General features: G+C 39.0%; 2 protein-coding genes across 4 annotated transcripts in view; one reads left to right on the plus strand and one right to left on the minus strand.

The window, feature by feature from the left end:
* LOC138962511 (uncharacterized) overlaps positions 1-2257 on the minus strand; it is a 44586-nt gene extending 42329 nt beyond the window's left edge. For 2 of the 3 annotated variants that reach the window (XM_070334349.1, XM_070334351.1), the window contains exon 1: positions 1982-2157. The gene's annotated coding sequence lies outside the window, so the exon portion shown is untranslated. The other variant, XM_070334350.1, reaches the window with a different exon arrangement.
* A 52-nt stretch (positions 2258-2309) lies between these two features.
* Positions 2310-14979, plus strand: part of LOC138962512 (dual specificity protein kinase TTK-like) — a 43197-nt gene continuing 30527 nt past the window's right edge. The window contains exons 1-7 of the mRNA XM_070334352.1: positions 2310-2398; positions 9010-9711; positions 10168-10313; positions 11009-11082; positions 11498-11607; positions 12564-12707; positions 13350-13425. Of these exons, the coding sequence (XP_070190453.1) occupies positions 9069-9711; positions 10168-10313; positions 11009-11082; positions 11498-11607; positions 12564-12707; positions 13350-13425 (1193 nt within the window). The 5' untranslated portion in view covers positions 2310-2398; positions 9010-9068. The remainder of the gene's footprint in view (positions 2399-9009; positions 9712-10167; positions 10314-11008; positions 11083-11497; positions 11608-12563; positions 12708-13349; positions 13426-14979) is intronic.

Below are 14979 nucleotides of genomic sequence, written 5' to 3' on the forward strand. Positions count from 1 at the left end.
TTTTTTTTTGTTGGCCTAACCTGAGCCACTATAACTGTTCTAATGGCATTTACCAGCACATGTTTATTGCAAAAAGAAGATTTTTCCCCTTTTTGTTTAAAAGAGAAATATCCAAGCTATTTTAATTAAAAGATAGCGATTAAAATGTTTTCTTTCTTCCACCTTAGAGGCCTTTTTTTATCACAACCAAACCTGGTAAAATACTCTTAGTCTAGCTGTTGTTGTTATTCCCTTTTTCTCTTCTTTTTTAAAGGTAAAATAAACAGTGTCATAGTTAACTTGATAAAAGCAGATAAAGCCATTTCATTTTCAACTTCAAGATCAAATGTTTAATAAAAAAAATCTGTGTCAAACTTAAATCCTCCCAACGACATGAGCAAACCCAATCACATACTCATTTCAGTTAACAATATCAGCAGCTTCTCAGTGTGAAGTTTGACGGAAAGTAAGGCAACAAGGAAAGCTTGATAAACACCTGCGTGAGTTTCTTTTTCCTCAATCCGTTTGTTTCCCCTTGTGACAGTGACAGCATACGTTATAAATAGGTCACTGTGGACGGTAGACAGAGCGAGACTGAAAGAGGGAAGCATTTGCCTCTTATAAGCAAGCTACAACTTCAACAGCCGGGACAATAAGTTTTACTTTCTTTTTCAAGCCATTTTTACACCTTGCAACTTGTTGATCTGAACATTTCCTTTAATTCTTTTTCAAGCCAGAACTTCAAGGCATAAACCATTACATCTTCATAGTACTAATACAGTGATGGCGCTAGTATTTTTTCAAACTGGTACACAAATTTTTATGATGAAAACTATCCAGAAAAAAAGGTAGGCTGGTCATGGGAACCAGTAAGACTACTAAGAGTCCAACTCAGAGTTCTGGTTTTGTTGTTTTACCAGCAAAAAAACCGGTAGTTCAAAAAATCAACCGGTACGTTATACCGGCAACCAATTATTTTCCGTTTTTTTCTCCCAATACTGTAATAGTGCGGACATGACAATTCAACAGGAAGAGCCATTACTGTATTTTGTTGAAAAGACTGTTTGTGCATGAACATAGCAAACATACTTACATAGATCATGAATTCTCCAAAAGATTGCATCTCTCAGGAAAGGGTGCATGAACTGATGAAGACAAATTTGTTTGCAAAATATAAAATGTTTGGTGCAATCCAGAAAGTGCAAGACAACTTGGAAAATTGGAGAAAAAAAATGTTACAGATAGACCGAAAGAACTTAAGGAGCACTTTCAGTTGTTGTGTCAACACTGTTATAGACCTCTATATGCCCACTCCATAAACCCAGAGCTCTGCATGGCCACATGCAGTCCTTATGGCCAGAATGGATGCTGACCATGAGTACTTGCTAATTTATCAGTATGTCTGTTAGTGTAAGTCTTCTTTGGTTGTTATATATTGAAACTCACTGCCAATCGAGGTCTGTATTACAATTTATGAGTATCCACACTTGGCGGACAAATCAGCGGCGCATGTCTGTCGGATATGCCATCTGTACTCACTGTGTTGGCTCTTTTTGTTTGCACACCTGGCAACTATTTCTTTTGTCTGTACAGTCGAAGCATGTGCCTTTGCCTGCCAGCCCTCTCTATGACACACAAAAATCGCTGCTCAGGTAGGCAAACGACAGACCTATTTGACTCTTGAGCCAGCACAATGTTCAATTTGTGTGTATTCAACCAGTGTGTCGAAGCTGAATTCAGTAAATGAATAAAAGATTTTTTTTGTTCATACCGAGTGGAAGTAATTACAATGGCTAGCCTTTAAACTTTAGCATCTGCCAAAAGCAAAACACGTAGTACATGAGCAGATAAAACCGAAAGTACCCGGTGTAACTGTAAGCATCAAGGTTTTATTTGTTGTTCCCTATGATATGATTTGAACACATATGTAAACAATATGCTCAACGGATTTGGACAATCACGCTTCGGATGCAGATGATCACGATCTGAACAAGGACATTACCAAAGGCAGTGCATAGATGATAGCGTATCAGTCGCAGTTTTCATCAAGGAAGTAGTCTGGCTCATCTTCACAACAGTATCGACAATTTCAAACTCATAGCCAAGGCTGTCTGCTTTCATAACCGTGCACAATTTCATCTACCCAGAAGCACAAAAATGCAAATGAAGATAAGTAGTAGATTTACCCGTCCCACGTTCCCAAACAGGATGACGCATGGGGATTTCCAACCGAGCATTTCTCGGAAATTTTCCGGGAGAACCGCACCGGAAGTATGTTGCAGTAGCTTCCCTTACAACATTAATGCTAACCAATCAAATGTTCGTTTGGAACTGTTGCATCAATGGTGGGTCTTTCAAATAATTTTCACAACATTCGCGTTCCTTGTCGTTTTCGAGGTGTCACCGTACTTCCCCCCAGGTAATCAAACTATAAAACCTTTCTCTGTGTCATGGAAAAGGGAAAGGCCTCTCTCAGTATTTTTGCATGCTATGAACTCAGAACTGTATGCGATAGAGATTTAACAGTTGTCGATGTCAGTGCACAGGCGGAAGGTATCGTTCACTGGACCACTACTTTCATAGACTATGGTAGTAGTCTTTCTATGAAAGTAGTGGTCCAGTGAACGATACCTTCCGCCTGTGGTCAGTGTCACTGCTAGTACTACTAGTTGTTGAAATATTCAAATAGCAATGACTAGGTTTTTGTCATCATCACTGACATCAGCAACCTTGTTCTGCAGTTCACCATCGTGAACTTCGTCAAAATCAAAATGCATCCCTATAGAGTATAGTATGACGAGACACACCTAACGCCGACGAATCAAAGAAGACAGCCGCTTGTTCGATTCATAATATTGTACCCTGTCCTCGGGTTGTGGAAACACAAAGTGACATACTCAACAGAGTTTCACTTTCAGTTTTCCTCAAGTTCCTGAGTTCCTCTCCCTTGAAGTTGAAAATGAAAGAAGGTACTTATCAAAACATGTCCCCAATCCAGGTTTCCCAATTGCTTCGTTTCCGGCCGATTTATGTGGAGCACGTGATGCGCACAAAAAATATTGGCGGTCTAGAAGTGTCGTCTGCGCAATGATCGCGGTGGCTTTCTTGACCGCCAAGGACGACCACGCACGTTGTGAGACGTCATTCGTTAGACCTCAATTGTCAACACAGGAGGTTGAATCTCACTTTCACAGTTTCAGCATTTCCAGTTCTTGTGTTAGGATTCTATGATTATAAAATTAAGTATTTAATAATTATTAATATAGAGCTGTACTACTACTCGAAATAACATGTGTATGCAACTGCAAGGCCATAAGATCAACAATATTACTATTATTAATATTAGTATCCCTATGAATCAATGACTGAATGAGTGCCTCCTCATCTGCGCAGCGACATCAGTGCCGCAATGGGGAAGGAATGATTGCACTTGTAGTTGTAAGCAGGAATGGCCAAATCAAACGCCCGGTCACCAGGGGCGAGTAAACATTCGCCGGGCTAGTGGAAATCGGCTGGCGAGTAAAAATTCTGGTCAAATACAAAGCAACTTTCTATTGACAATTGAGGTTTATTTTCCATAGCCAAATAAACAGTGCACATCAGAAACTTCTACACATTGCAACTTGTGTCAGTGAAGAACAATTCCATACAAGTTGCCAGCTGAGCGCGGTGCAGTACGTACTACCGCTTTTTTGTGTGTGTAAATACAGGTCATTTGTACTAACACTGTTTCGTAATTTATTTGTGTAATATGTACCGGGCTTGTGAAATTTCTGGTGGGCTTGTGACTTTCTTGAAGTTACTCACCCCACTGGCAAGTTACATTTTGGAGATTCGGTCATCCCTGTGTAAGCCATCAAAGCCAGTATTAATTTAGAAACTATTTTGGCTGTGGCTAGACACACGAGTCCTTGACTTTAGTGCCCTGGCTATATCCACGTCACTGATGATCATACCAAAGGGACATAATTCTGCCATATATTATTCACCCACTTCGGATGCTACATATGACTAAGTGCCAAAAGGTGCGCACGAAAAGCGGACAAAGGGGCTAAAAAATAAAAGTTGACAAACACGACTGATATTGTGATTTTTGTTAAGACAACAGATGCTGGAACCCAATTACGAAAAGAAAAGATAAATGTACCCAAATGATTTTACAAATAACGATAATTTTGTTCGTTATATCATTCAAAACGGCACTGAGTCATAGCATTAAGGTTATCTCGCACGTTTTTAAAGCTAGGGCTTTGAAACTTGGCACACGACCAAAGTATAATGACCTCCAGGTATGGTGCACATCACATTAAACAACATTGAATTTCAAGGTCACAGCGAGGTTAAATTTCCTTTGCAAACTGGAAAATTGTCGTTGTCACGTCTTACATGTTTTAATACTAGATCAGTTAGACTTTACATACTTCACATACTTTCAGCATTTTTATAAAACCTCATTAAAAGTGACCTGCTGGTTAATCTTTGTCAAAGTTCAAGGTCACAGCGGGGTCACATCTGGTCCAAATGTGGAATATTTTCAATTTATTCAGCGCGTTTATAGCACGAGCTTTGAAAATACACACAGTTCTAGTGTATAATGTTCACACACGATTAAAGTCTGGTTGAAAAAGTCAAGGTCACAGCAGGGTCGCGTTGAGGTCAAACATATACATTTTTTTCAATGAGGTTTTCTCATATATTTTGAAAGCTAGGGCCTTGAAACTTGGCACACTACGCAAGTTAAATTAAACCTCATCAAATTCCAAGGTCACAGTAAGGTTAAAGATCCTTTAAGGATATTTTCTAAAAAAGGTGACCGCCTGGTTAATGTTTGTCAAATTTCAAGGTCACAGCAGTGCCATCTGAATTAAACTTTGAAAAATTGTCAATTTCTTCAACTAGTTTTATAGTGTTTGAAGTCATTCACACATGATGAAAGTCTGGTTGATAAAATCAAACGTCAAGGTCGCAGCGGGGTCGCATTGAAGTCAGACACATACAATTGTCATTTTCACGAACGCCTTTTAAGCAACACCTTTGAAACTTCACACATTCCAAAGTTTTGATGTTGTTTGGTTATAATCAAAGTGTGGTCAATTTCCATGATTGAGAGCATTCAGAGGGGTCAAGTTGAGGTCACACAAAAAGTGATAATCTTTATAAGACTCACGTTTGCTGCTATTGCTCACTTGACATCCCGCAGTGGGGCACTGCGGTTATGAAATTAAAAGCCCCTCCTGTTTTTGGAACCGCAGGAGCTTTCTAGTTTGCTGTTAGGTAGATTTTTGGTTCCTCTTTCCTGTCATGCTCTCTTTTTCTTCATGAATTCTTTTCTTTTTTTCTGCCTTCTTGCTCATTCACCTGTATTTTTTCCAAAAATCTCTTCTCTTGCCGCTTGTCTCGCGATTCATGTATAGTTTAATCTGTTAGTGTTCTGATGTAAGTCCAGCAGTAGATAGGTTAAGCCTATTTTAACATACTGGAAACTGGTAATCTTCCAGTAGGTATTAATTTAGTTTTACTAAAGCCTGCTGGGACACAAGTAATGGGTTAGTGCATTTGTAAACAGGAATCGCTTGACAAGTGGCCCCCTTCATCCCCCCCTTCCTCGTCCTGATATGGCTCTGCGTAGTCGGCTGGACGTTAAGCAACAAATAAACAAACAAACAAACTCACTTGACATTGGTGAAAGTGCTTATTTTATAATTGTTGATCTTGATGTTTTGACCAATTAATATTACCAGGATCAACCATACCAGATTTCAAAGTCCAGAAGTTGTCAAACCTCAAACCTGTTGGAAGTTTCAAAGATTTAAGCATTAACAAATTTCTATTTGATTTGACCTTAAATAACAGATTTGACCTTAAATCTTAAAACAGATCAACCAGACTTTGGTTTTATATAAATTGAAGTTCAATACAATTTCCTTTTTTTTTACCCAAACCATAACGCCACTTTGACCTTGACATTTGACTAAGGTCGACCAGACTTGGTTCATGTTTGCTGGTGTTGTCCATTTGTAAATGTACTGATATCTGAAATATGACATGACTTATGTTTTGTCGTTCCATGCTACATGCAGTGTCCGAACAATCTCATTTTTACCCACACGAGACCCTGCTATGACCTTCACATTTCTCAAGGATCAACCTTGAATTCTCCATGTTGAACAATCATTAAGCAAAAGCGTTGTTTGAAGTTTGAAGGTTCTAGCTTCAAAAATCTCTGAAAAAATATGTTTCATCCGTTTTCTGAACCACATGTGACCCAGCCGTGACCTTGAAATCTGACAAGGGTCAACAAGACTTTTACCATGCATGGGGGCGATTAAACCCCAAATGTGTGTGAAGTTTCAAGGTTTCAACTTAAAAAACGTCTGAGAAAAATATACATTTTCCTTTTTGACTCACATGCGAAGCAAAAGTGAGTCTATGTACTCACCCGAGTCGTCCGTCCGTCCGTCCGGAAAACTTTAACGTTGGATATTTCTTGGACACTATTCAGTCTATCAGTACCAAATTTGGCAAGATGGTGTATGATGACAAGGCCCCAAAAAACATACATAGCATCTTGACCTTGCTTCAAGGTCAAGGTCGCAGGGGCCATAAATGTTGCCTAAAAAACAGCTATTTTTCACATTTTTCACATTTTCTCTGAAGTTTTTGAGATTCAATACCTCACCTATATATGATATATAGGGCAAAGTAAGCCCCATCTTTTGATACCAGTTTGGTTTACCTTGCTTCAAGGTCAAGGTCACAGGAGCTCTTCAAAGTTGGATTGTATACATATTTTGAAGTGACCTTGACCCTGAACTATGGAAGATAACTGTTTCAAACTTAAAAATTATGTGGGGCACATGTTATGCTTTCATCATGAGACACATTTGGTCACATATGATCAAGGTCAAGGTCACTTTGACCCTTATGAAATGTGACCAAAATAAGGTAGTGAACCACTAAAAGTGACCATATCTCATGGTAGAAAGAGCCAATAAGCACCATTGTACTTCCTATGTCTTGAATTAACAGCTTTGTGTTGCATGACCTTGGATGACCTTGACCTTGGGTCAAGGTCACATGTATTTTGGTTGGAAAAATGTGTAAAGCATGTGAGTCGTATGGGCTTTGCCCTTCTTGTTGGACAATGTGTTGCACGCAAGACAACACGACAAACGCTCGTGTTATCATTCTTTTACTTTAAGGTCGACTTGCGTGCCCGCTCTTTCGCTAATCTCAATTAAAATTCATCTTGGAAGTTCGGTTTTATTACGCTTTTAATTAAGAAGATTAAACTAAGACAACAAATAGTTAGTTTTACCCATTAAACTCGATAAGGTAGTGACATTTTATGTTGAACGCAAGATGGTGTCGCACGCAAGATCTGAAAAGATGTTGACGACATAATTTCAACACTTGATAGCGAATTCGTGGTTCGTGATTTCTTCACAAATTTTGAACACAGAATGTGTCACGTGGTTCCGTAGATGAAGTAGATCTTTGTACATGTAAATTTTGTTTTTAAAAGAAAATAACCGTTAATTACCGAACATTTTGTCGCACGCAAGATATGACGAAATTTTCAAATCGTTTTCAAAAATGCTGTTCAAAAGTTCTGCAGTCTTTGCTGGATTACTTGAAAGACAGCAGTTTGATACACCGTTATCGCTTGACGTGTCGACATCCATTCCAGAATTTTTGAAAAAGAAATTTAGTAAATATCTGCGATTGAAAAATGTATGCCGTGATGACGACACATCTTGCGTGCGACACCTTAAAATTCGGTTATCGAAAAAAAAAATTCTCTCGAGATTTAGATTTGACGTTTGGTCTCGTCTGTAAAGCGATGTTTCAGGCATTCAATCAAACTAAATGCAATTCATTTGTGCTTCTTGTTATTTTTCTGTGGCATATTCAAAACACGAGGTATCACGATGTCCGTTTTCAGATGGCCGGTTTTGGCGTTATTTTTGACTTTAAACAAAGATAACTTCAAAACCGTTCAAGTCAGACACACGAAATTATGTCCACTATCTCTTCGCACATTCATCCACACACACACCAATTTTCAGCAGACACACGTTTTTAGAAACATTTTTATTGTAAAACAAAGTCGTCTTCTGTTCTGTGAGCACCTTTTGGCACTCAGTCATATAGACTCTGCTGACGGATAGGTTACAAACATTGTAAATGTAATTGTAGTTATTCACTTCTGTCATAAGAGCTGCCGTGATTGAAACAGATCTATACACATTGTTCTGTAAATAATCACTTGAGCTCTAATTTCAAAAACCAAAATTGACTCAAAGTGATGTGGAGGTGGCAGTGACTGGCACCGATCGAAACTGAAATGCAAAGTCACTTTATCTTGGGAAAGGGTGTTTTGGGGTCTTCTCTCTCTTTATTGAATAGGTGCTGATAGACCAAAAATCTGAGTTACGGATGTTCAAGGTCCATTATATTCAAGAGTCCAAAAACCTTGTCACCCACATCAAAGTACGTGAAAACATGTCTGCCCACAACAAACTTTTACCCAACGGTCAGGATTCCGAGTAGTGCCGAATAGACACTGATGATGTCACTGTCAGTGATGTGGATATATATATATATTAATAGCCTGAACCCTAAAGCCATGGACCAGTGTCTCTGGCCACAGCCAACTATTTTGACCGGTCTTTCTGTCAGTGCCAGTGTCAAACTGTCACACAATGTAATTAACAAAAAATGAAAGAAATAACACAGCATGCAGAATGATTGAATCATTGATCACTATTTTGAGGAGAAGGCAGACAATCACTCAAAAAGACAAAATATAATTGGTACTGGTTGGTCTGAGGCATGATAGTTGTGTGTTGATTTACTAATTTCATAATCATATAGATACTGCAGTGGGAGGAGTTGATCATACAGGCCTTTCCACTTTTTGTTCATCTGATAGTGAAAGATGTGTCACTAAAGCATGTACATCTATGGTATTCATCAAAAGTCACTACACAGTTTACAGTTTGCATGAACTTTTGCTTCTGGTTTCAGAGAGCACGAAACAAACAAAGGGCTTGATTTTGAAGCAGGAACTGAGGAAGCAACATAAGATGTCTTCTGACTCTACGTTGTCCCTCCAGACGATCAGAGCCAAACTTCAGCAGCTGCAAATGCTACAGCAGCAAGGCTCTGCAACCAGCAACAACAACAGTTTGTCTACGCCCTCTTCCGCCCTGAGAACAGCTGAGCTGACAGACAGAAGCACAGCCAACAGTCTTCACTTCACAGACAGATCCAAGGTGACGACAGAGTCTCACCACGCACATCCTATTGCAGCTCCTGCTCAGAAACATGTGCTACTGTCAAAAGGACCTGCTAAGCGCAGACATGATTTGATGACAGGATCATCTGCTAAGCCTACTGGCTCTGTTTTGATCAAAACTGATGATTTGAATATGTTGATGGAACAGAACTCTTCCGGCGACTTTCACCTAACGGACAGTGTCAAACTGACAGGTGACTTGCACCATCCACATCATGCAGCGACTGCAAACCCAATCTTGCAGCAATGTTTGAATTCACAGTCACACTTACAGGTACCTCCAAGAAGGATCAACACCCTGGCTGGTGGCCTTCGGTCGTCAACTCAGCCTTCTGGCGCGTTTCAGGACAGGACAGCAGAACTGACGGACAAAAGCATATTAAACAGCCAGGCTACAGTAGAGAATACTACAACGACTTTTGAAGTAGGAGGTATGATGGAGATGTTTACGAAATAGTTTACATCTTAGATTTTTACTGATACTACTGTAAATGAAGCGACAGATCTCTTTTGCTGCGTGACACAAGAGCTAGTACTTCACCTGTACAGTCATGGATGGACAGAAAGATGACATCACTGCTGATAAAACATGATGCATACATGGCATGATGAAGCTTTTTGAACAATTAATGAAAGATCTCTGAGTTTGAACTATTTTTGATGCAATTATAAAGTCAGTCTGTTGGAGAGCTTTTTTTCCTGAACTTTTGACATGATTTATTACAGATGAGATGTGTGTTCGGCTCAGTTGATATCACTATTACCCCCCGGAAAAGATGCGATTGCCCATATTATTGTCAGTCACTCATTGTTTACACTGTATTTCATATATATTATATCACCAAAGAGTCTGACCGAGCATGCAGTTTGTTTTCTTGGGTTTTCAGATCACAAAGCCAGAATGAGAAACATTGAGACCGAGGGCAACTGTCCAGCGGAATGGAAGTCTTACATAGATTTTTTGAAGAGCGTGTCTTCTGAGGGAGATATTCGCTCAAAACCTCTGTCTGACGCCTACAACCGAGCCTTTACTGTGAGTCAAACATTCACCATCATTCTTCCATACATCATTACATGACATATATGTTCTGACAGTGATATGCTTTAATTTGATCAAAAACTGAAACTGGAGTGATGAACGATTGATTCTGTTCTTGTAAAAATACTAAAACTGCTATAAATAAGTTTTTTTTCTCCATTTTTCCATGTGTGTATAAAATATATTCCACTGTTCAGAACTGATTAGTGAGTTGCACTCTTTGTCTGTGTCTTTTTCAGGACTCTGTCTTCAGTCACTGACGCATACTTTTTCGATATGACGCATTTCTCTTACAACTGGCTGGTCAACCATCTGATAGTTTTGACATGTTTGAGGTCTTCTGACCATCAATTTTCCTACTAAAGGAAGGGGGGAAGATAGCGGCGCTGGCTTGAAACCATTTTGTTGCTATCAAGTTTCCATGAGAGTTACCTCAGGACTAAATGAAACTAATGATACCTTATTACTAGAAGGACAAAGTTGGGGAGTTTAGACCAATACATAGCAGTGTTGTTCCCAGACAGAAGACTGTAGGTCATTGAAGACCGTCGCCTGGGAACAACTCTTGACATAGTTTCAATCCAGGCCCAACTGACCTATTGTCCTCTGAGTCTGGGAACAACACTGCTTTGTGTGTAATAATTGTAACTCTTTTTATTGTCTTCATTCTTTTCTCTCTTTTTTTGCAGGGTATTCTGAATAGCCGTGATCACAGAAATGAAGCAGCGGTGAGGTTGATCATGGATTACGTGAACTTTTGCAGGTACAGTGTAATGACTGGATGTCCACCAAGAGTGGCCTGTTTCCCTGATCTCTAAGTTATTTATTAGCATTAGGCACAACGCTCTCTTTATTTACCTGAGTGTTAGTAGTTATTGAATTGTACTTGACTTGCTAACTAGTTTAATTAAGTTGTCAGCATGCTCCAAATGTCTTGATACAAATGTATAGATGTGCAAGGGTACCTGCAACTGCAATCTTTGTATCTTCTTTCATACTTTAAATTATGTAATTATAATAGCTGTCCATTTTTTTCATAGCCTGAGTTACATAGTTTTTCTTGTGGGTTTTTTCTTTGCTTCTGAAGCAAGTGTTTGTTTGATAATGATGTCAGTGTTTTTTCGTCATGCCATTGAATAATGTGCTACATCACATGTGTTTGATGGACTGCATGTCAGTGAGCGTTTTGAGTGGGACACTGTGGACACCATACTGGACATGGCCAGAAGTCACATACAGGGCTTTGCCATCATCACTGTGGCCTGTGCTGAGGTCAAGATTTTTAAAGGTAACATATCAATCAGCTATTTATTCTTTTTAGTTTAAAATGTATTAATGTTACACGCTTATACTTCTGGGCAATGATTCATCCCTCATAAGCCCAACTCCAGGTAGATGGTTCTCATTAGCCCTGTTAGACAAGCCATCAAAGAGAAGGAAACTCAGACTATAAATCACTCAGGTGGGATATTCTCCAAAGCCTGGTATGGCAGTTATCCTTGGGGCGGAGGACACCCTGAAAAAAAAATCACTAAAGACGCAAGTTTGGCATGTGAGAAAATCAGATGTCTATGCTTTCTGATGGTATGTGTGATCGATACCTCTTAAGCTAAATGCTGTGTATGGGGGGCTTTTTTTTATTGTAAGTGTATTAATGTTACACGCTTATACCTACTATATATGTTCATACCTATGGTGTCAGGGCACCCCACAGACGCTCCACCAATGTAATTCAGTGGAATTTTAGAAGGTGCGAAGTTCAGGAGGTTCATATTCTTGCTTTCAGAAGGCACATTCCTCGCTTTTGGAGTGCTCATTCCAATGCAATGCTGACTTTCAGAAGTTCTCTGACTAGTCTGAGCCCATCATAAAAGCACTATGGTCATAGATTAGCAGTTAGATTAACTCTGTAAATTTGCATCGGAACAGATCTGGCGGAACATTTTCTGAGAACATTATTGCCTGTACACATGATAACGGAGATGTGGTGCATCCCGGAACCCGCTCTTTTCATGTTTTCTGCATAATTTTCTCCATGAATTTCTGGTACGTCGCTTTGACTTCTAGTGCGTACCAGCGGCAGGGACGCATAATTTGGGAAGCCCTGGGAATAAAAAATGTGTCTGTTTTTATCCCTCATCATGAAAGACTTTTTACGGTATTGTTTGCATGAAGAGGTGTTGATATGAGAACATGTACAGAATGCTGTCAATTCAGCTGCAATTAATGTGACTGTGTCTTTAGGAGACCATGAGAAGGCCATGAGCATTCTAACCAAGGCCCTTGCCAAGGGAAAAGCGCAACCCAAGGAACTTGTGATCCGTGCCATCAAGTCTGCTGAAGCCGGCCAGTCCAAGCTGATTTCTGAACAGGAGAGAAAACTTGAAGGTGACATTGGAGGGGATTATTTTTACAAGATTTTTGAACCAGTGGACGGTTTTGCTAGATCTGTGGTAAAGTTTGTGCTGACTTAATTGTTTAGAAGGAGTTGGACTAGCTCTTAAAAAAATGTTTTAGGCATAATCAACAATGAGAGGGGTGGGGGAGGGGTGTCAAAGAGCACTGTTATTATTGTGTACTGAGTTCTGCACATCAGAAGAACCTTTTGTAAAAGCAATGTTTTTATTGCCAGTGATGCAATAATCACAGGAAAACAGCTGAGTATTTGATATCACATGTTTTGTCTCACAGAATAAGCATTGGATAAAAAGGGGGATATTAGTTTTACGTATGTCATACACATCGCAATGGGGGGAAAATGTGTCGGTGAGTTTGTAATACATGTACTCAAAAATTGTTTGTCAAGGTGATCCCTGGTATAGAGCTGATATTTGGGAAACTGCATTCTAAGCTCTCTAGAATTCATTAAGTTAAGGTCTTGCATTTTCTGCAACTATGGACATGAAAATCTTATGTAAACAAACAGACACAAAGTTTCTTCAGAAGGTTCTTCATAGAGGCAAGATCTGTTGCCGATTCATGCCATTGCATAGCATTTGAAGGAATTAACATTTTCTGTATTATTTGCAGTACCTTGGGTATTAGGGAAGCAGAGCAGTCAAGACACATGTACAGAAGAATTCAAAATACCCCAACCTGCATATGGGTAAGAGTCAATCACACTGCACTCTCTCCTTTTTGCTTTTCTTTCCATACCCCTTTTCAGAGCAAGTTGATGCGCAGTGTCTTGCATACTATATAACTAATGCTAAACTGCTTTCTCTTACCATTGATAATTCACTAAGTCATAAGATGATATTAAAAATGTTTACCTGTAAAATAGTGCTTGTACTCTGCTGAATTGACAGTTAGTACTTGGTTTAAACAGTGTTTATTCAACAATTCATATGTATTTGAACATGATACATGTTACGGATCATCAACAAGCTCAAGCTTATGGTGGTGACCCTAACGGGAGAATTTAACATATTGATTACGATAACTTGCGACGAGACTTCGACAAGTACTTTTTAAACCAAAACAAACGAGAAACAAACAAAATGTGCAAACATACATATATATATATATATATATATATACATATTTGACAAAAAGCAAAGGCATAATGGAGACAGGACACGACAATAGAATGGACAAAGAATATAAAAGGGAAAGAGAGAAAGGAAAGGAGAGGGAGAGTGTGTGTACATAAGTATACATCACAATTGCATATACCAATAACAATCGCTATAACTTCTTAATTAAATTTAGACTTAAATTATCTATAATGAATGGGGCATACTGCACTCAAATTCGTTTTGCCCCAAGTCGGCCAGTTGAAATAATATATTCCTGGACTTTATCAAAAACAGATTCATTTAATTCTTTTGACAAACTTGCATCACCAAATAAGAGTGTTGATATCGTAATTTGATCAGTGGGGAGAGTACTTATTGTTCTGGTTCGGTCTCGATCGTATTGAGGGCAATCTAAAAGAAAGTGTTTTACGTCTTCTGATGCGTGGCCACAGGCACACGCTGGATTATTGCTCAAATGCCTATTGACTAGGTGCTGGTTTAGATCGGTCATGCCTAACCTTAATTTACTGTGAATCACTTGGACCTGTCGTTCTCCAATATAAAAATACGGTGGCACAACTGGATTGTTAGCAGTTAAATATCTTTCAAATTGGCTTATGGATTCGATAAGTTTGATTTCATCAGGCAAGGCATTCCATAGATGTGTTGTTGATGGGAAAAACGATGATTTATACAATTCTGTTTTATATGGAATCTTGCGTTCTAATGGGCGTCTCCTGTGATACGGGTTTTCTGCAGATACGAGAGGTGGGAGTTCAGCACTTAAATAAGGGGGAACTTTGTTATGAACAATTTTATGAAATAATATTAATTTATGGCGTTTGCGTCGTTCAGAGAGTGTAGTAAAACCCGATTCTTGATATAATTTTCGGTGACTTGTTCCTCGAACTGTTCTTATAATAATTCGTATTGCCTCTAAGTGAAGACCTTCTAATTCATCTGCCAATCCGGTAGTGCAATTATCCCATACAACGTCTGCATAATCAATACTTGGCAATATGAATGATTTATACATGTTCTCTAGGGATTTTCTGCTTAATCTATATTTATATGAGCGCAGACAAGAAATCAATAAGTGGCATTTGGCTACGATATATTTTGTTTGGGACTCCCATTTACAA

The sequence above is a fragment of the Littorina saxatilis genome, linkage group LG3 (genome assembly GCF_037325665.1).
Source record: "Littorina saxatilis isolate snail1 linkage group LG3, US_GU_Lsax_2.0, whole genome shotgun sequence".
NCBI classification, from domain to species: Eukaryota; Metazoa; Mollusca; class Gastropoda; order Littorinimorpha; family Littorinidae; genus Littorina; species Littorina saxatilis.